Source organism: Excalfactoria chinensis, chromosome 3 (genome assembly GCF_039878825.1).
Source record: "Excalfactoria chinensis isolate bCotChi1 chromosome 3, bCotChi1.hap2, whole genome shotgun sequence".
Taxonomy (NCBI): Eukaryota; Metazoa; Chordata; class Aves; order Galliformes; family Phasianidae; genus Excalfactoria; species Excalfactoria chinensis.
The window spans coordinates 19,078,337-19,100,626 of NC_092827.1; the positions used below are offsets into that span (position 1 = coordinate 19,078,337).

Below are 22,290 nucleotides of genomic sequence, written 5' to 3' on the forward strand. Positions count from 1 at the left end.
GACAGTTTAGACATGATCAGTAAAATATGAGACCAGCTGTGTAGCTAAAGACAAGACAAGGAAGCAAAAAAAGACAAAGAATCTTGGAGCTTGATGACTAATGTCTGGAGTTCCACATGGTTTAAACATTGTGAATTCCATATGCTTCTTTAATTTCAGAAACATTTATATTCTGTTGCCAAAAAAGGTGAAGCTGATTTCTTATTGTGCAGATGGGAAAAAAAATTCAATGGGAAAGACAAGTGTCTTAAACTAACAGTAGATTGTGTGGGGTTGTTCTTTTTTTCCAATTTCTCCTCTTGCACACACAAAACATAATTCTTTGTATAAGATCTAAATACAGACATACACACAGAGATAAAACACTGAAGAAAAATATTAACATTCTAGAAGTTCATTATCAAAATGGAGATGTTATCAGACCCTCTACATGCCGTTCTGACTGCAGTATCTATGCGTGGCATAATGACTCATGCTAACTTAACCGGATTTCCACCAAAGTGAAGTTTCCTGAGGGAAAATGTTCTTATGTGTCTGTTGTAATTCCTACAGAATTGATTAAGCCATCTGGAAAAGACTACATGTTTTCTGAGGCAATATGGTAATTCTGTAAGACAGATATTAGAAGCAAATGATGTCTACAAGAATTATTTTTTCTTTCCCTTTTTTCCTTCTTTCCTTCCCTCCCGTCCTTCCTTCTCTTTCTTCCTCCCCTCCCCTCTCATCCCCTCACCCTCTCCTCCTCTCCCCTGCCCTCCTGTTCCCTTCCTTTCCTTTCCTTTCCTCTTTTTCTTTCTCTCTCTCTCTCTCTCTTACAGGCAAACAACATGGAATTAATTGTATTTTATCAGCTAAATATCACAAATTTTAATGTACTAGAGAAGTATGAGTTGGAAAACTAGGGCTTCTGAAAAACTTACACTGAGTAAGCAGAGCTACAGATTTTCAGAGGGAGGATTTCCATGGGGAAAATCAGGACAAACCTTTGATTCAGTTTAAAAGTTCAAAGTTATTTAAGAAAGATGAGATGCCAAGGAGGCTCACAGATTTATGCACGTAAGAGCAGGATGTACTGATCTTGCAGCCAGACTGAGAAAGATAGGCTACGTGAGGGCAGACAAGAACCTGAGAATCATATTTGGCACTTCTGCAGATGGACAAGGACAGAGATGAGCAAAGGAAGTGCAAGTTGCATGGTATAGCATTGACAGGTCAGGCAGAGAGAGTACATGCTGTATAGTGCATCTCTCATGACATGATCCTCCTGAGTCTGAGAATGCAAGTTGTCTATCTGTGGTGAGCACAACCATGTTCTCCTTCCCATGACATCTGTCAATCCCATCCATCAATTTATTTGGTTGTGTGCCTGCTCTCTGGGGTTGGGTGTATGATCATGCTGGAATTTACTGCCTGTCCTTTAAATCTTAAATTAACTCACTTATCAAACAATGTCTCCATATTAGACGTTTGGCTTCCTGCTCCCAAACGTGGCCCCTTGTCACACGGTCCTAGATTATTGCATTCCATTCAGATCAGTATTACTATTGCATGAAACTATGCTATTCCTGGCCTGGGAATTCTGCTATCTACTCCTGAGTTTTCTCTTTTATTCACATACATAAATTGTTATACAGATGCACCAAATGTGAGGAAATGTGTATTCATGTAAACTGATTTGAACAATCTAACTCACTCACATTTTATATCATTAATTCTCATGGACATTTTGATTAATGTAATATTTTTGTTTGTATTCAATAGCCCTCTGAGTGCTTTATATAGCACACAGTTAGATCTTGTTGTTATCATCGTTCAGAGTCAGAGAAATAAATAGGTATAAAAAATAAAAATGTAAGGGTACAAAGGTACTATGCTTTGCCAAAAGAGTGAGAGTCAGATAAAAAACTAAACACCTTGACCTGTAACTCTGGATCTTTTTCTTGAAATCCAGAGAAGTTAACTGGATCTCCACGGATGAATTTCAAGAATTTTTCTGTGACCAGTTCCCTCTAACTCTTGCACTCACATATCAGCCGAACTCCATGAATCAGATTAACATTATTAATTTTTTACAGTTGTTCATACAGTTGATTTGTCTTTCTCGTGGCCTATTTATGTAATCCTTTTGTTGATTTCTCAATTTCCCACTGGGTAATGTACTTTTTTTCTTTGATGTCTCTAACAGATCATTGCCTGCATCTTGCTATTGGGTCAGTTCCATCAATTGGCATGCCAGTATAGTCAGGGCTCCATTCGTAATAAAATCCTGATTTACCTGAGTAAAAAAATTCAATGTGGCTAGGTTGTTATTTATGTCTCGAGTTAACTAACTCTGTTTTTGGCATGTTGACTAAATATTTATATACATTTAAAATACCTCGTATAAATGTGTACCAGCAATAAACTGGAAAAACAGCCAATATCTTATTCCTAGGAAGACAATAGAACCCCCCCCCCCCCCCATCCTAAACTCAAGATACCCTATGGGCTCTGTAGACGCTGCTAAAACTGTTTTTACAGTGGGGCTGTGATTTTGTTCTTCAGATCATCATCTTTGCAGGACCACTAAGTATTAAATACATACTCTGCAAGCATCATTGTAATTAACTGATGATGATTATTGCATTTGGAACTGTTGCCAGGCAGCTCCCCTCTGTGTTAACAGAAGGCACAATGAGTCTGGCTGCTAACAAGCTCTGCTAATTGCTTGCACGTAGGCTGGGAGCAAAGGGCTATGCCTGTTTCTGTCCTGTAGATGCTTGGGTGAATGTGAAGAATATCTAATCTGAAATTTTGAGATTTGTGTGCTGATTAACAGAAGCAGACATGCTAGTTAAAATGTAAGTTATACATTTAGTGAAAAAGGCAGAACTGTAAATGGCAAAGATGTTTCCTCCTATTTCAGAAATGAAAATAACCTGGACTGTGATCCGTCCAGGCACATGGGAACTACTGTGCAACCCTTGTACACAAATCAGATCTCAGGGGTAGTTATACACATAGCATACACATAGCAACGCATAAGTTGCATGTTGATAAATTCATAGAATTGTTTAATGGGGCCACATGTAAACATGAGTAGCTCTTCACAGCTGAGTCAGCTGAATCCATGGGTTTGCCATTTGCACCTTCATTTAAGTGAAAGGGCTAATTAAAAATAGAACAGATGGAACACTATACTATTAACTGTTCGGTTAACATAAAAACTTAGGAGAAAGACAGATGTCATATACACAATAGTCACACGGTTAGACAGCAGGAAGAAAATCAGTATTTGCCCCCTGCAGGCGTCATGTCATGTATAGATATGAAAAGCAGGAGAAGACAAAGCTGCAAATCTGTCTGTGTAACTGTGTTTATGTAGCTAAGACAATGTTACTCCTATAATGAGTTAATAGATTCAAGTCAGCTCAGCACTGTGTGAGGGCACAGAACCAAATCTGCATTTCTGCAAGCAGTTACACCGCAGTGTACTAACTTGAATGATGTGAGCTTATTTATTTCTCTAGAAATATTATATTTCTGTAATATATCTTATTAATGCTGTAAACCTGCTTTGTTTTGTCGCATATGGTATTTTGCCTAAAGCCATCATTCCTGCATATGTGACTAGTAGCTTTCATATCATATCTCTTTAAAATAGGAATGAAAAGGTAACTAGAGACTATGCAGAAGGTGCAGCTGTCAGGTGTTAAATTATAAAACATTGCATGATTATATCTTATGGCTTTTTTTATTTTTTTTTTATTTTTTATTTTTTATTTTTTACTACGATCTTTCTACTATTAAATGTATCTACTAAATACACCTAAATATACCTGCAGATATTTTACTTGGAAAAGTAAGACTAGCTGATGAGCTGATGTGAGAATGTCATGACTTGGGGGAATCTGATTCAGCTTCTGAATACCTGAAACTAACACTCAGATGCAGCTAAAATTTATAGTACCATATGCTAGAAATGGATTATTTGTAGGTACATTACCAGAGTTCAAGGTTCAGTTTCTTAACTTTTAAACATGTCTGTTTGCATGTTTGCTTTCAGTTAATTTGGATTTAATTTTGTAGGGTTCAGGCAAATTGCTAAACAGACACACAGAGTGAAGGGACTTTTTAAACTGCATTGCAGTTTTCAGTGAATCATCTCTTCTTCCTAAAAGTCTGATATGTTTTATAAGAAACCCAGCTTTGATTTTTTTTCTCAAGAAAAACATCCAGCAGTAAGATGTACAAAATTATTCCCTCTGCATAAGTAATCTGGCTAATAATACAATTAGGAAAATCTTTAATAGGTCACACTTAAAATTCATGCAAAATTGTTAATTATATTGTGATTTTCAACAATTTTATAATTGCTTACCTGTTCTTACTGAGGAATTTTGCAACTGTTCTTCTTTTTCTTTTTTAAACATGAGATGATATAAAAATTCTGATACATGACAGAAAAAAAATCTGCTTTCAGAATAAATATTTAAAAACCTATTTTCAGTAAGTGGATTGCATGTGCTTCTCCCACAATGCAAAGATTAATAAAGCAAAAAAAAGTTATTGAAAATTGGAAGTTGACAACGATGTGGTGACTGAGATTATTTAATTTTGAATGAGATTTCATTTTGCCAGAAACATCTGTTTTCCTGAAATAGTTATTCCTCTACTTTTGACGTGTGTGTTAATTTTTCTCCCCAAAGCACAGGTGTGTGGTAATAAACAGAAAATAAATTAAAATTGGTCGTTACTGGTGCCTTTGAATTTATTTACTGGGAGTTCCCATTGTTTCTAAACAAGCAGGGCCTGAGGGCCCCAGGGACAGACATGGGCTCCTTGGTCACAGGGTAGGCCCAAGGAGTGCTTGGTAGGGACAGGCAGGTCCATCACTACCCCGGGGCCTTGAAACCCTCTCAGTGTGGTCCCTGGGTGAATTAGTGGTGTTTCATGTCCTAGCGGAGTCTACTTTATAGACTTTATACAGGGAAATTGCTTATATTGTCACTGAAGAGCAGCCATCTCTTGGAGAAAGTGTTGTCTGATTTGTTTGCTTGCTGGAGTGTTGGAGACCCTCACAGCCATTTAGTAGCCCAGGAGCACAAGAGCCCACATCCAACTGAGAATACAAACAAACAGGACTTAGAGTTGCATTGGCTGGCATACTCAGCATATGGCCAGTAGCATTCCACAGAAGAAGTTTGCAAAAAGTTTTCATTGTGTTCCTAACGAGCATAAAGAGATGCTGATACCTCTGCCTGCTTGACACAGTGGGAAATATGCCTGCTACCCACGTGTTTCAGGGAGCTCCCTGAACCTTCTATCCCGAGGAGCTGGTTTAGTGGCTTGTGGTAGCAATGGTAATGGGAGGACAGTTGAACTGGATGTTCTTGTAGGTCCTGTACAACTTTGTGTTTCTATGATCCTGACCAAACTGCAAATGTTTTTGAGGCATTATGCAGGACCACCAGAATGACTGGTCTAGAAAAAAAAAAAGAGACACATGAGAAAAAATTGCATGAGCCAGCTTTTTTTGGTGTATATAGGAGAGCTGAAAGGAGATGTGAATGCAGCTTTGGAATCCTCAACATGCTGCTGCAAAGTGGGTTAATACAATCTGTTTTGTGTTGTGGTGAACTGGGCTAGAAATGGTCAGTGTAAATTGCAGGAAGGGATGAAGCAAAAGATTTGAAGAGTGGAGAGATGAAATACCTAGAAAATGTCCAAAAAGCTGTCAGATTTCTGTCCCTGGAAACTTCTAAGGAAGTATCGAATCACATCTGGAAAGAAGAGAAAAATAATCCATCGAGATCTTCTTGCTCTATGATTGTGCGGCTCATTTTGTAGCTAACAGTCTGGCGTGCCCATGCATATAATTGATGGCTCTGTTTGTGACAGAGTGATGGAATTTTGTAAGTTTGTGCTTGTACACATGTATACATATGTAAAAATATCAAACTTAAGTATCTGAAGCATATGGCTAAATCTGATTTCATTGCAGGAATTGCTGATTGTAACAAACTGAAGTATGTCATCAGTAGCAGTGCCATTTTACCAGAGAAGACACAAACACTTTGATCAGTCCTATCGCAACATTCAGACAAGATATGTACTTGAGGAATATGCAGCAAGAAAGTAGGTACCATGTATTTCTCATGTATTGCACAGAGATGTTTCTATACTGGATAATCAGCCAGTTCTTAGAATCAAGATATCTACATTCTCCTCTCCCTCACTGGTGATTTATTCGGAATGGTACTTTTTTCAGTTCTGTCCATAGAGGTGCTTCTTGTCTGTCACCCCCCGCCAGCATAGATAGACTATCTAGTTTGGTAGCAACTCATCTGCACAGGCCTTTTGTCTGAGTTTTCATCCTGTTTACTACCTCCAAGTTGGAAATCCCATTTTTTAAGCTCTGATTGAAACTTCTGTAAAATTGCAGTGGAATAAATTGAAAATAATAGAAGTAGGTTTTTACCCATTCTTCCAAACAACACGAGAAGGATATTAATTCTCCTGAAATTGTGAAATTGACTATTCCTAATTATGGTTTTTTTTTTTTTTTTTTTTTTTTTTTTTTTTTTTTTTTGTCAGTTAAAAAGCAACTAGGCAACAAAACAGTTTCAATTCCTCTCATGAAGTCTCAGAGTCTAGTCTTAAAGCCTGGAACTTTGAATCTGGGTTGCTTAAGAATTACTGTCCACTCTCTTCAGTAATTAATATCCCTAGATAACTTCCCAGCTTCCTCATATTCTCTTATGAAAGAGGGATTTTATGAGGAAGATTATGTGAAGTGTAGAAAGGCAAGAATATTTAGAAATATGCAATATTATAGGGATTCTATGTGCTTTGATTCTTAGACAAGCTGGTACCCTTGGGATTTATTTAACAGTGCTACCACAGCACTTAAAGGATTGAAGACAGGCTATAGAGCATATATTTAGTAGAATCAAATGAAATAAAGTGTCTAATGAGCTCAAGGGATGAATGATGGGCATTAAGCCTCTGAAGGTCAAGTGGGAATCAGAGCATCCTAGTAGCATCGCAGTTAGCGATGAATGCAAAGTAGCATCCTTACTGAACTATGCTCATTTATAGAATTCAGCTTGTTTAAAGTAATTTATTTTACTTTTGTGAATGCATTTTTTTTTCTCCTAGAATTTCTGTGTTCTAGCAATTTTTTTCTTTTTTAATTTTATTATTATTATTATTTTTTTTAATATTTGAAGGGCCGCTTCTAGACAGGCTGCTCACTATGAATCAACTGGCCTGGGAAAAACAACATGCAGACTCTGTGCCCGGAGGGCACGCAGCTTGGCTCATGAAGCAATGCAAGAATCCAGGAAAAGGTAAAGCTCTGTCCCATCTGACCTGTGTGGTGGCTCTCATCCCATTCAGTATCTCCCTTTTGCCAGGGCTCTCTTCAAAGTCAGCAAGAATGGAGTCTTCTCTGTCACTGTTCAACACTAATCTATTTTGGCTTGAATACTAAATCACCAAGTATCACTTTCAGTCTCATATTTCAACCAGAAAGAGTTGCTCCCCTTAATCCCAAGACTGGTCCTTGAAAATAGCTTTAAACTCAATAAAAATAAGAATCTGCTCAGGATCCAAAACATTTTCAAACATATCTACTGCACTATTACTGCATTTCTGGTTTGGATCAGTTTAAAAATTTTGAATGATTGCCTTAATACCAAGATGGCTTATTGTCGTGTCTCAATTACAGCCTTGGTATGAAGGCTTAGAATAAATGTGCTGGCAGCAATGCTCCAGTTAGAGAACTTGACTGTTTCTGCTCCTACATGCTTTACAATGACTGTAACAAAGATACAGACAGTATATGATACAATAATGTATTCTACCTTTTCTGTAGAAAATTTGTTGAGGATATCATACACATATTTAGGGTTCTAGAACTTCATTTTGAAAGATATATCCTAGGATCAGAACGTTCCAGGAGAGTAAATTGTATTAGCATAATATAACTTATCTTTTTAAAAAAGTCTCAAATTTTATCAATATTAAATTATACATGGCAAAAACAAATCTGGTGTTCAAAATACATTCAGTAGCAAAACCAAATATTAAAAAAATATCAGTGAAAATAATAGCTTGATCTACTTGTTCACCGAAGACTGTCCAAGTCATCTCATTTGCTTCACTGCATCTTGGGTTGTACTTTAAGAGTCTTTTAGCTCCTTGCTTTTATGTTGTTGGCAAGGCCAAATAATGTAGGCTGCTTACAGACTCATCATGAATGAAGAGGCATGAGTTAGCTCCTCTTGACAGTGTTGAAAATGTTGCTTTTTATAAGAATTCTGACAAATCTATGGAGTCAGTTCTTCCTCACAATTTCCCCTGGTGGCTCACTAACCCTTTCAAAACCCACAAATTTCTCAAGAGAGTCTTTTACTAGCAGTTTCTGTAGCACATCCTGCTTGCCCCTGTCCAAGGGTAGCTTTGGCGTATGCAGTAGTTTATCAAATCTTTGTGAACTCCTTGTTCTCTATCTGTCAGGTGAGGTCATTTGATGCAGCCCTTGGATCTAGCAGTGCTTCTCAGGTGCTAGAGCCAAGGGCACACCAGAAATGTGGCATAACTTTTATCACAGTATGACATAGACATAGAACCAGCCTTTGCTACTCTGTCTTATTGTATCCATGTGAAGTACAGTCAAAGCCAGAGGGAAGCCAACCAGATTACTGATCTTGAATAAGGCTGTGGAGTGTCAGGTCAGTATGACCATATCAGATTCCAAGAAATATGAAACTATGGCACAACATGTATGGGGGAAAGATTGTGTAAGAATCACAGAATTGTGAGGTTTGGAAGGAACCTCAAGAGATCATCAAGTCCAACACCCTGCTAAAGCAGATTTCCTTCAGTAGGTAGCACAGATAGGCATCCTGATGAGTCTTGAATATCTCCATGCAAAAAGACCCCACAACCTCTCTGGGCAGTCTGTTCCAGTGCACCAACACCCTTACTGTAAAAAAGTTATTCTCCATGTTAGTATGAATCTTGTTCAGGTTTTAGACCCTTACTCCTTGTCCTATCACTGTGCGTCTCCACAAAGAGCCTGGCCTCATCCATATGTCTTCTACCTCTCTTTAGATATTTATAAACATTAATTAGATCCCCCTCTCAGTCTTCCCCAGTCTGAACAGACCCAGGTTACTCAGCCTTTCCTTATACAGGAAATTATCTACTGTTCTTTTATCATCATCATTTAGTATCTTTGTGGCCTTTCACAGGACTCCATCTAGGAGAACTCAGCCTTTTTGGATCTGGGGAGCCATGAGCTGGACTCAGTAGTCTATATGTGGCCTCACCAGGGCAGAGTAGAGGGGGGGAATCACCCCCCTTGGCCTGCTGGCCATGCTCTTTTTAATGCACCCCAGGACACCATTCACCTTCTTGGCCACAAGGACACACTTCTGGCTCATGGCCAACCTGTTATCCACTAGAACACCCAGGTTCTTTGCAGAACTCCTCTCCAGCAGGTCAGCCTCTAATCTGTTCTGGTGCATGTGGTTATTTCTCCACAGGCTCAAGACTGTACTTGCTCGCATTAAGCCTCATCAATTTCCTCTCTGCCCAACTCTTCAGTCCATGCCATATTCATATCACCTCTCAGGCTCGCTAGGATATGCTGGTAGACTGTTCAGAATAATTTCTTAACTAAGTTTTCCACCCTGATATCGTTTTAAAAACCCTTAGCTGCCTAATGTGTGGAAGTAATAATCTTAAAACTTCATATTAATTGTTCATATCTAACATTTTTTCTTATTCTACAGGACTCAAGAGCAAAAGTCTCATGCTAGTGATGAAAAAAGGATCAAATTTGCAAGTGAGCTGTCATCTTTGGAAAGAGAGATTCACATGGCCAGGCACCATGCTAGGGAACAACTGGATAGACTTGCTATACAAAGAATGGTACGGTACTGACTGTTTTTTTGTCCCTATCCAAGTACAGTTATAAGATATACTATGATTTAGGTCTATGTTTAAAATATTAGTAGTGTCTTAACATCTTTTGATGTTGTAGATTTAAGATTAAATCTTCTAGCCTATTTGAGTCTAGTGCTAAATGCCTCCTTTTCCCACTTTTATTGTTTTTGTTTGTTTAACAGGTAGAAGAAAATATGTCTCTGGAAAGACATGCTTTTGAGGAAAAAATAAGTCGAGCTCCTGAAATTCTAGTGCGCCTGAGATCTCACACTGTCTGGGAAAAGATGTCTGTGCGTCTTTGCTTCACTGTACAGGGATTTCCCTCCCCTGTTGTACAGTGGTAAGAAACTGGCCTTATCCAAGCCTCTAAAAACATTAAACTTTTCCAACTGGGAATTCATGGCATTAGCGATAATTGTCACATAATTAATGTTAAAAACACTTTGTAATCCTTATGTATGGGCTTTATCCTAGTACTTGATGCTGTACTGGGAAGAGTGAGAGGAAAGCTTGCTGAATGGCCATGCTCAGTGTGAGAAGCAAACTTGGGAATTTCAAAAGGCAGACTGTGGAAAGCACTCCAGTCTTTTTGGCCATTCATTTCCTTGAAGATGAAGTAGAAAATGACACAATACGCAAAGTTCACAGACTGCTTCCTAGGACTGGGTTAACTTGCACAGTACTATTGTTGTCATGGACAATTGCCACAGACTGCATGTCTGCTTTGTGTCAGCCCCTGTTGAGGTGGACTTTAATGTAAAGACCCTGAAGCTGCTCTTCTGTCTAGATAAGTGCTGTCTGGTATATATCAAATCTACAGATTGACCTGTGAAAATCTAACCCTATTGCTGTTTCCCTTTTGTGAGCTGAAGTGCTCTGCTGTGATCAAAGTTTGCTTCCCATTCTGAATCAAGGCTAGTGGACTGGAAAGTTCAAGTAGCATTCAGTCTTTCTCCACTGCTATCTCTTGTCTGGGTGCATTCCTTTCTATTATCTACTGCAGTGATGGTCCTCCTTCACCTCTGTGGCCTGAATATGTACTTATTCACATAATATTGGAAAATATACAGGTAGAGAAAATGTATAGAGTTCTCAGATTACAAAATATGATTCCTGAATGTAAAAAAACAATGGAATTATTGAAATGAATAGAAACTGCCATTAATTAATTCATTTTTTTTCTTGATTGTCAGGTACAAAAATGAGGAATTGATTACCCCTGCAAGTGATCCAACAAAGTACACTGTTGAAAACAAATATGGAGTGCATGTGCTGCATATAAACAGGTATACAGTAGATTTTTATACTCTATGCAAATTCAACGTATTTCTCTCACATCTAGGATAGAGGTGGTTCACTAAATACCTGGATATTATGTCATGAAAATGAATTGAAAATGAAAAAGTAGATATTTCTATTATTTAGATTTGGCAGCCTATAAAAAGCAAAGTAGATATCAGTGGCTGAAAGAAATAGTTCCTTTTTTTTTCAAGAAAAAATGTGTATTTTATGTTATTTTTCATGATGAAGCTCTTTATCTAGAAATTCTGCAGGCCATGGCAAAGATACTCAGCTATTGGTTTTTGTTTTGTTATATGGCAGGTTCTATTTCCTTTTGATCTCCATTTGTTCTCTGAGAACTAAGGAAATGTTAACTTAGAGAGAAAGAAAAATCTGATTTAATGTACTGTTTTTCAAAATGGTGTTAATATTGCAGTATAGAAAGTGCCTGTATAGAACATCTTCCTAAAACTAACACTCGTACCAGGCTGTCCTAAACAACTGAAATGTTGCCTGTTGCTTATGTCTCAGTAACAATTCTTTTTATGAAATATAAAATGCCAGAGTAAAATGAAGGCATAACAGCAGTATTCAACAAAGAAAATTAATATCTAGAGAAGAGACATAAAAAATACCTGTCCTTTTAAACTTCTCCAGAACATGAGTATCTGTGGTCAAACAGCTGGAATATTTGTAGCTAGTCCTTGTCAAGTCAAACTTTTCATCTTCTACTTTGTCTACCTGTCAGTAGTGGAAGAAACCCTGAACTTGTGGTTTTAGCAAAGAAAATAACTGCATAATTCCTTCTAATCTGGGGAAGGAATGCTTGTCTTTGTTTCTGAAACAAAGTCCAACTTGACTTTTCAACTTTCCGTATCTCAGGACAGGAGAAGCATATCCCTGTATGGAAGTCCTTAGCCAGAACTGCTCTGTTGTTGCTTCTTAAGGGATATATCTCAAGGAGTAGTAGTACTTACATGTACCTATAAGATACTCACAGTCTTCAATCCCAAGACATCAATAATTTCCTGGCTGCTCTCTGTACAATGTCTCAACACATGTACATGTCTCTGTACATGTCTCAACACAGCTAGTTCTCTCCCACCAGCATCAGTTTCGGAGGTGACGTTAAAAGAAAAAAACAGGTTGCTCTACTGCAACCCTCTTACTTGCAGCAGATGAAAATGGAAAATACTCTCCTCTGTCTGGGTGTGTGTGGCACTGAGTGATAGATAAAACATAGGTGACAGTGCAACTAAATGATTGTACTTGTGTTTATCTTGCTTAGTGTTAATAAGCTGCTGCTTGGTGAGTCCTGACACTCACTATATAGCACAGTTTCCTTTTGTGACTTTTAGAGTGTAAATTGCTTTTTGAGAAAGCGTGAATCAGTGAGGATAGTGCTTTTAGAGCATCTGTAGCCATCACATCAGAAGTATCTTATAATTCCCTGGTGCTTTTTTGTCTTTCTGTTACTGGTTATCGGTCATGTAGACAACATCCATAGCCACCTTTGGGATTGTTCAGATAGAGTTGTACTTACTCAGACATACCTTAGAGTCATTCACTGGCAACCACATAAGAGTCCACCCCCACTCATCATTGTCCGCTGTTTACTAGGCACAGATCTGTATGTATTCATATGTGGTTACTCATGTTCAGTCAAGCTGCCGTTGCTCTGTTCCTTTTCTGGTAGTGTGGTCTTTTTGCTAGCTAACGTCACCTAGGTGATCTCTGATAAGTCTCCCTTCTCCACTCAAAAGAGCATTGAGGGACTGTAGACCCAGAGCTATGATTTATTTACCATAGACTTATACAGTTCATTAACTTAAAAAGAAGTCTAAGTTTAAATAGAATTACTAGTTTATTTTATTTCAAAACTTGACCATCAATTGCTTAGTGCTTCCCAATAGTTGAAAGATCAATCTTTGGGAAATAGAAGAATGTTTTCATCATATCATAGTATCATAGTATTGTGCGAGTTGGAAGGGACCTTAGAGATCATCGAGTCCAACTCCCGGGATTCGAGCCCTCTGTGTAGCAGAGCGGCACTTCTACCCCCTGCTCCACAGGGGGGGATTCGAACCCGGGCCCCCTGGTGTTGCAAACGGGAATTCTACCGCTGCGCCACCGGAGGTACTTTTGATAGTTTTTCTATTGCTGTTATTAGATGTACCAGTATTAGACAATGAAATGATACGTGTTTGGTTAACATATGTATTACTAAAGCTTTAAGTAAAAACATAGATCTGTTCACTTCAGATCTTCCATAAATATCTCTATACGTGCATTTTTATAGCACTATTTTTTTCCTAGAAGTAGAACAGTTTGGATTTTCTACCTATCCGCTGCTGTGCTCTTCTCAGCTGTTCATACCAAAGTGCTGAGCTGCATATCATCTGATCCACAGCCACTCAGAACTGCCTTGGAATTTCTTGGCTACCTTTTTAGTGCCTCAGGGAAGCTCAGGGAGTGAACTTTTCCTTCTGATGCAAGTGTGATATTTATTCCTATGAGTATTCCTTGATCCCAGTGGAAAAATTCTTGAGGTGCCAGAACCAGGACGTCAGCTTGTCAACTTAAAACAGTAACTGGACACAGTTTCATCCCTCCCATTTTCTGTCTTCCAGGGCCCATGTCTATAGCAGATCATTTTCATTTCTCAGTCTCATATTTTCACGGTGCATTGTGCTCAGTTTACCACATTTTCTACATTCATTAAGCACTATCATTGCCATATAGTTCCACTCTCTTGCTCATTTTAAGCTTTCTCATTTCAGAGCCTGAGCTCAAGATCTCTCTTACGCAGTAAAGAAGGATATGGAGCTTTCATGATAAGTTTGGAATATCTCACAGTTATAGGGCTTGTTCTACATTTACTTCTTTATCCCATCTAATTAAACTACAAATTGATAATTCAAGAAAATATTTCTCTATTGGAGGTAGTCAGGATTAGTACGCTTTGTTACTCTATAGCACAGCTATTGTGTATATCTCAGTACTTTAAATTCAAACATTTTGGATTGCCTAGTTGATGATATTTGTTTAGCCACAGGCCTTTGTTCTATTCCCTAGTCCTTTTCTTTTTCCATTTTTTTTTTAAATTTTTTTTATTTTTTTTCTTATGATGCATGGACTAGTTCTTTTACTGATATGAAAGTCAAGTTGCTCCTGCAATGAATCACTTGGCTTTACACAACCATGAAGGGCTATACTATGTATTCTGATATGGTGACTGGGGTATAGAGAGGACGGCAGCATGCTCCCAGTATTCCAAAAGCTCTGCAATGAGCAGGCAGATGAACAGATGAGAAATGATAAGCAGAAAAGGAAGTCTGATTTTCCAGAGCTCTGTCAGTGTGGTGCATTTGCACACTGCCACTTGTACAGTGCTCAATTTTGGCATATTTTGTTAGGGCTATGTTCCTTTCCCGTTTCAGGAAGTCACTGCTTAAAAATGCTTCTAATTACAGCAAGAAAGGGTTTGTGGTTTTATCAGAGAAAATGTGTGGCAAAGCCAGCAGAGTGCAGTGTAATACCTACTGCCAGAAGGCAGAGCTAGCCCCTAATCAAGCACTCAGCTCCTAAGCGTCATCAGCATTGCTTTAAAAAAGAAAAACAAAAAAAGCTTAAAAATTGAACCAACCTTCTTTTCTAACTATTCTCATTTAACAAATGACACTGTGCAGTCAGTACAGTGCTATTTTAGTTTGATTAGGAACAAAAGGCTTGAAATGATTTAAGCTGGAATGAGGCTTGCCTTTCCTCCTGCTGTGGGCGGAAGCGGGACAGAGTACAGGCACTGCACCAGTTCAGGAGGCAGAGCCTTGGGGCTGCATATGGTTGGTTGTGTGGTGATAGGCTGCAGGTCCTGGCGTTTTGCAGGTATGCACTGCCACTGTTTGTGTATAGGCAGCAGGTATGGTGTGCTTCTGTTCTTTTTTCTTTGAAGAAATGCAAACAACATCCCCCAAATGCAATTATCTGCAATTTTCTGACCTGCCAGTCACTGTCCCCTATAAACTGCAAAATCTGGAAGCCAATGAAATGGGCATGAGGCAACGTCAGACTCAAAACAGAGGTCCACTATTCAGTAAGAACAAAAACCAACTAATTAAAAAGAATCTATCAGGTTCAGTCCATCTAGAGAATCAGACTATAAGATGGTGATCCTGGAAAGTGTTTCCACATTTTGGTGTCACATGGTCGTAACACTGAACATTTTGTCATTTGAATTCAAGGAGGCAATTTTAACTCTTGAAATTTACTGTGTTATGCTTCCTGCTCTTGACATGCACTGAGTTGTGTTCTAATTCAGGCAAAAATATTATCTTAGTCTCAACCCCTGTATTTAAATCTACACGAGGCAGGTGGATGAATATATGCATTTTAAACAGAAGTGTCTGCCTGGGAAATATTCCCCACACAAGCATAGGAGCTGCAGAACCTCATGTGGATTGAGGGCAATCTAATTTTCACAAAAATTATTAGTACCTTGGAACATGCGTGAGGTGCCCTCACACCTCACACCTTCTAAATGTACTCTATGCATATTTTATCTGACCTTTGTAAAGGTTGGAAAATACGTTCTCCATTGTGAGGCGAGGAAAACTGGTGGACAGACTACACCTCCTCTCCTGGGTACTTCTAATATCATTTGTAAATGGTCTTGACTCAGTACACTTTACAGTGCATCTAGGAAATCTATTTTTTATATTCACAGAAAAGGAAGTAATTTCCAAGGTAATCCTCAGTCTGAATATTATCTGGCACCAAAGGAGAATTAGAACTTGATGTACCTTTGCCCCCGGTGGCGCACGGTGTTAGAACCGCCACTTGCAACACCAGAGGGCCCAGGTTCGAATCCCCCTTGTGGCGTAAGGGGTAAAACTGCTGCTCTGCTACACTAGAGGGCTCGAATCCCGGGAGTTGGACTCGATGATCTCTAAGGTCCCTTCCAACTCGCACGATACTATGATACTATGATACTATGATACTATGATACTATGATACCTTGCCATCCTGTTCAAATTTTTAGTGTGTATTAAGCCAATGCACTGTGTAGTGCTAACACACTAATCCCATACAGAATCATAGAACCATAGGGGTTGAAAGGGACATCCAGAGATCTTTGAGTCCAACCCCCGTGCCAAAGCAGGTTCCCTACACCAGGTCGCACAGGTAGGTCCAAGTGGGTCTTGAATATCTCCAGAGAAGGAGACTCCACAACCCCCCTGGGCAGCCTGTTCCAGTGCTCTGTCACCCTCAACGTAAAAAAGTTCTTGCGCACATCCATGAAGAACTTCCTATGCTCCAGTGTTTGTCCATTTCCCCTTATCCTGTCTCCACACACTGCTGAAAAGAGTCTGGCCTCGCCACTTTTCCACCCACACCTCAGATATTTATAGACCTGGATCTGGTCCCCTCTCAGTCTTCTTAAGGCTAAACAGACCCATTTCACTCAGCCTTTCTTCACAGGGAAAATGCTTCAGGCCCTTCACCATCTTTGTGGCCCTCTGCTGGACTCTTTCCAAGAGATCCCTGTCTTTTTTGTACTGGGGAGCCCGGAACTGGACACAGTAGCACAGAACTGGACACAGTACACCTCCAACATCAAGCTTAAATGCAGGCCATTGAGTGTTAGGCTATCTAAGATGGTTTGATTTATCCCCTGCTGAGTTAAGGTAGAGTTTATGGCATAGAACTATAAAATGGTTTCACAGCAGTGACCTCCAGAAAATGGACAGAATTGGTAGGATCTCTTAAAATGTCTGGACTGGGGACTTATTATCTGTATGTTCATAGTAACAGCAAGGATCTTGTTCCTCATCATAAGAGAAAAGACACTGTAAAAAAGAAGCATGCTTGGTCTTTTTATAAAATTAGTTCTCACATCATCGCTAATCCAGACTATTCTGTCAGATAGGTCCTTTAATACATTGAGCTGGTTGGGCTAAAGAAACAATCCTTCTGTGACTCTTCTGCCTGTTCTGTAGACTTTTATGATTATATTTTCTTTCCTCTACCTTGGAGACCCAAAATACATAGAGGCATTTTTCTGTTCGTTATGAGAACACAAAGTTATGGGGACTGAGAGTAGCACAGCTATATGCCCATCTGAAAAGTTAATCAGATATCTGATTCATGCTGTTTCCTGATTTTCTGATTTTCTGATGTTTTGAGTGGTCAAGCAGAATGTGGCCTCACTTTTGTTCAGACTACATCTCCAGTTTCTTAGTTTAATGCCACTTTGTGGTTAACAAATTATGTTGCAGTTCCTGAATCCTGAGTGATTCTTATAGAAATTAATTACAATTGATTGTTTTATCTGCTGGAAAATGAAGCCAACAGTGAAAGCTGACTGTTTTAAAGTCGAATTAACCTCACTGTATGTATGCTCTTATTTTATCCTTGTGTCAGTACCTCTGTAAGAACAAAAATGTTGAAGAGCAGCTAAGCAGTATTTGAGAGAGGCCTGAAGTAGACCTTGTTTATGAAAGGGAGCATCCCGGTACAGCAGTGGTGAGGCAGCCATTCATCACTCCATTATGGTTTGGGTGCTGTAAGCTGTCCAAACTGTCCAGCTGGGGGTGGATCAGCGCTGACCCTGCAGCATGGCTCCTGGAGAAGCCTGGTGGCGTAGGCTGGAAAAAGATGTGGTACACCTCCATAGGTCTCCAGACAGGGTGGGGAGTGGCCTGGACAGTGGCCTGGCGAACAGGAAGTCCTTATGGGGCATGTATCTAGGGATGAGGTCTACAGGGTGTGATATGGCATTACCTGCCATCGGTGACAAGGAATTGCTGTCCTTCTATAATTAAATACATCCTCTGCTACAGTGCTCCCCTGGCATGCAGTGGATGACACTCATGCTGCTAATCCTCTTATCCTTCAGGATGGAGCAGCTATAACCAGGATACTTCCTGGGAGAAGTCCCTTGCTATCATCTCCTGAGCTATGCCTAGCAATCCTTTGGAAAGAGCTGTTACATGCTATTTCATGCCAAGGGCTGTTCTAGCAGGTCATCACTGTATATTACATATCTTATTGTATATACTGCATACTATGTACTATATGTATTTCCTTTAAATAGATGTAGTGCAAAGGGACTTGTACACCTTAGAGTTCTCTGATGCCCCTTGTAAAAAACTTTTTTAGATGCTCGTGAAGGCTCGTGAAGGGCTTGGAGAATCAGCCCTACGAGGAGAGGCTAAGGAAGCTGGGGCTGTTTAGTCTGGGGAAAAGGAGGCTGAGGGGAGACCTTATCGCGCTCTTCCAGTACCTGAAAGGTTCTTACAGTGAGAGTGGGGCAGGTCTCTTCTCACTAGTGACAAGTGACAGGACAAGGGGAAATGGCCTTAAGTTGCACCAGGGCAGGTTTAGGTTGGATATTAGGAAGAACTTCTTTACAGAAAGGGTAGTTAGGTACTGGAATAGGCTCCCCAGGGAGGTGGTTGAATTGCCATCCCTGGATGTGTTTAAGAGCCATTTGGATGTGGTACTCAGGGATATGATTTAGCAGAGGTTTTTTTAGAGATGGGGTACTGGTTAGGCTGCGGTTGGACTTGATGATCTTCAAGGTCTTTCCCAACCTGGGTAATTCTATGATTCTATGATTCTATGCCTTGTTTGTTGTTGGCTTGTTTCATTATGGCAATGCACCGTACAGAGCTGAGAATGTGTGTAAGTTACGTACATTTCAGTACAGAGACATTGGAGCATGATTTAGGGAAAAAAAACAAACAAACCTGTACTGAATTTTGACTTACTTTTGACATAACACAAATGTTAGTACAGTGAAACTGGGATGCTAAAGAAAAAGCATTTGTGTTATTTAGAAGTTAATGTCACCAACTCCAACAGCTTTCAAGTAAGTTCAGAGTCAGTTAAAATTTATGTAGATTGGTGAACAGGCATTGACATTTTAAAAATAATTCCAGAAAATTCTGAAATATTAAATAACATTTAACCTAGTATTTAAGTTCTTCTCTAGTGCTTTTCAGGCTTACTTTTCCTGTCCAGACTGTAGTAGAGCAATTATGGGCTTCATACTTTCTGGATAAGTGGGTTAGTCTTAAGAGAAAGTCCTCTGACTTTGATAATTAAATGTATGATCGACTTGGTAGCATGCCGTGTTGTTTTGTGGATTGTGTGCTGAACATTTGCCTCTAGGAGGAGCTGTTACTCCTGTTCGTTTGAAGAGTTAGATCACAATTTAATAGAGCTTACATCAAGTTGTATTTTAGGCATCACAGTACAGATAGTATCATTTTTTACTGACGCTACCCAGAATATGTGTAAGAGCTGAAAAAAAGGAGTCTGATATGTCTGTCTCAAGTACTACATAGCCCCAGATTGACATTCTCTTATACAATTTACTTCAAACATTTTACGTCTTTTTTCTTCTTTCACACCTGGGATATAAGAATTCTTAGAAGACAATCACAGCCATAATTTCATCCCTTTAATCTGGCAGTTACCAGGAATATACAAATTCATTCTTAGAGGAAACTAATTACACACATGTAGAACATTAAATATAATCACTGGAAATTCCTGAAGGATCTCCATTAAATGCATTGGAATACACAGAAACAGAATTCAATTATATGTGTTTCAGACAGTGCTCTGATTAACCAATGGCTAAACATAATAGAAATTCCAAGAAATAGGAAAAATTGTCAATTTTCTTTGACATAAATGTATTTTTAAATAAAAAACCTCAAGGAAAGATATCAACTTGGGCCAAATTAAAATCTTTATTTATTCAAAACCAATATATGAGAATATTTCATGTTAAAGTATTTTGTATGTTTCTGAAAATAAAGCAGGTCTAAATTCTGAAATATCTTTTTGAAATGAAATGTTCATTCTGAAATGATTATGACTGTTTACAAGAGTGGATGGTAATAAGACAGCAAGAATGGTTTTAAACTGAGACAGAGGAGGTTTAGGTTAGATATCACGAGGAAGTTTTTCACACAGAGGCTGGTGACACACTGGAACAGGTTGCCCAAGGAGGTTGTGGATGCTCCATTCCTGGAGGCATTCAAGGCCAGGCTGGATGTGGCACTGGGAAGCCTGGTCTGGGGTTTGGCTACCCTGCACATAGCAGGGGGTTGAAACTGGATAGTCAGTGTGGTCCTTTTTAACCCAGGCCATTCTATAATTCTATGAAATATTAAAATGAAATATTCCAACTTTTTCAAAATTGTTTCTTCCTCCAGACTAAATATTCTTTTTTTTGAGGAAATTTCATTCTATCTAAATCTGCATTTTAACAAAAAAGAGTCCAAAATATTTTTAATGCTTCTAGTCAGTTTTCTTTATGTTTATTAGACACAGATAAGTTTACTTCAACTGTAAATTAAAGTAATTGCACAAAAAATGTGCATGCAAATAAAGAATTATTTTTCTTTCCTTTATTTCAATTTTATGTCATGCCCACTGAAGTAATATTTCTTGTGGTTGAGCACATCTTTAATAGAAAAAGGTTTGGACTTGTATCATAATTAGCCATATATCTGCTAGTGTAAATTCTCCTTCAAGGATGTGGTAGGTGAGGCATTCCATCACTGGGCACTATTTGCCACAAAGTAATTATTTTTTTAATTTGCTTTCCCTTATATTCTCCTTACATAATAGATAAATTTTGTAACTAACAAAATAAATAAAACCAAAATCTTTATGCCACCATTTAAGTCAGATTCCTTGTTCTATTTTTGTTTGTTTTGTTTTGTTTGTTTGCATTTCCTGTGAGCTATGAGAGAGGCACAAACCCAGTACATACTTGCTGGGAATCGTTGTAGGACAGCGTACTTCTGCAAGCATCGCATCCTTTTCTTCCATGTATCTTTCTAAAAATATGTGGCAGAAGGGCAAGACAGATTAAGGAGCAAAGTTACATAGCGAAAAAGAATAGCCAGACTCCCATATTCTAGCTCTCTTCTTTAGATAATTCTCTAAAGGTCATCTCCAGTTTGCTCAAGTCCATGAAACCTGCACATTAATCCATGATAAAACTGTAGCAAAAATAGTACCAGCTTTTTTTATTGTCTTTCATCAACTTCTTATACTGTTTAGTGTGAGTGAAGAGCTTTGCTTAGTGTTGGCACAGCTTGGTTTGTAATACTGATTGTTCAGAGCATTTGTATTTGCACCGAGTTATTTATTTCCCTTTTTTCCATTATCAGAGCTGATTTTGATGATTCTGCTACCTACTCAGCTGTCGCAACAAATATCCATGGGCAAGCATCAACTAATTGTGCTGTGGTTGTGAGAAGTAAGTCCTAATTTATGATTAAAATAGGAAATAATTATCATGTTCATGCTGTTGAGTCTTTATTGTGTGTTTTACAGGGTTCAGAGAGAGTGAGGAGCCTCACCCAGCTGGGATAATGCCCTTCCACTGTAAGCAATTTATAAAATCTTTGCTTAAGTAGTTTATATCCCCTTATAGCTATTAAGAGCCATGATAATGTTTTACATATGAGGAAATTAAATGTAACTTGTTTCTTCAGGTAGCAATATGAGCAATATGAGTCCAGACACTTTTCTTTCTCATTTGCATCTCTTAATCAGAATATAGTATACCAGAGAGTTCCATTTTCTATTTAGATTAGACAGTAACCTGCTTGTGCCAACTACAATTTAATAAGAATGTTTTCATTTTCTCATGCACAGTGCCACTGTCATATGATGTTTGCTTCACACACTTTGATGTCCAATTTCTGGAGAAATTTGGAGTCACCTTTGCAACCGAAGGTGAAACACTGACCCTTAAGTGTTCCGTGTTGGTCACCCCAGAGCTGAAAAGACTACGGCCTCGTGTCGAGTGGTATAGAGATGGTAAGTATATATATTGAATAGAAGCCACCTGGAAAATGCTGAAGAAAACACTGATCAGTTTAGAATGTGAAATTCAGAAGTTTAATTTCAGAATAAAGCAAGTAAGCATCCCTAGTATGAATTTATGGACTTAATCTCTCTTTAAACAGTGACATGGTGCACCTTTTCTTGAGCACACATTTACAGCAAAGGAGGTAATCTCATATTATCTAATAAGATAATGGT

General features: G+C 38.7%; 1 protein-coding gene across 1 annotated transcript in view; it reads left to right on the forward strand.

The window, feature by feature from the left end:
• Nucleotides 1-6,010: 6,010 nt before the first annotated feature.
• Nucleotides 6,011-22,290, forward strand: part of MYOM2 (myomesin 2) — a 67,482-nt gene continuing 51,202 nt past the window's right edge. The window contains exons 1-8 of the mRNA XM_072332528.1: nucleotides 6,011-6,117; nucleotides 7,212-7,331; nucleotides 9,783-9,921; nucleotides 10,119-10,276; nucleotides 11,130-11,222; nucleotides 21,411-21,499; nucleotides 21,577-21,627; nucleotides 21,901-22,065. Coding sequence (XP_072188629.1) covers nucleotides 6,011-6,117; nucleotides 7,212-7,331; nucleotides 9,783-9,921; nucleotides 10,119-10,276; nucleotides 11,130-11,222; nucleotides 21,411-21,499; nucleotides 21,577-21,627; nucleotides 21,901-22,065 — 922 coding nt within the window. The remainder of the gene's footprint in view (nucleotides 6,118-7,211; nucleotides 7,332-9,782; nucleotides 9,922-10,118; nucleotides 10,277-11,129; nucleotides 11,223-21,410; nucleotides 21,500-21,576; nucleotides 21,628-21,900; nucleotides 22,066-22,290) is intronic.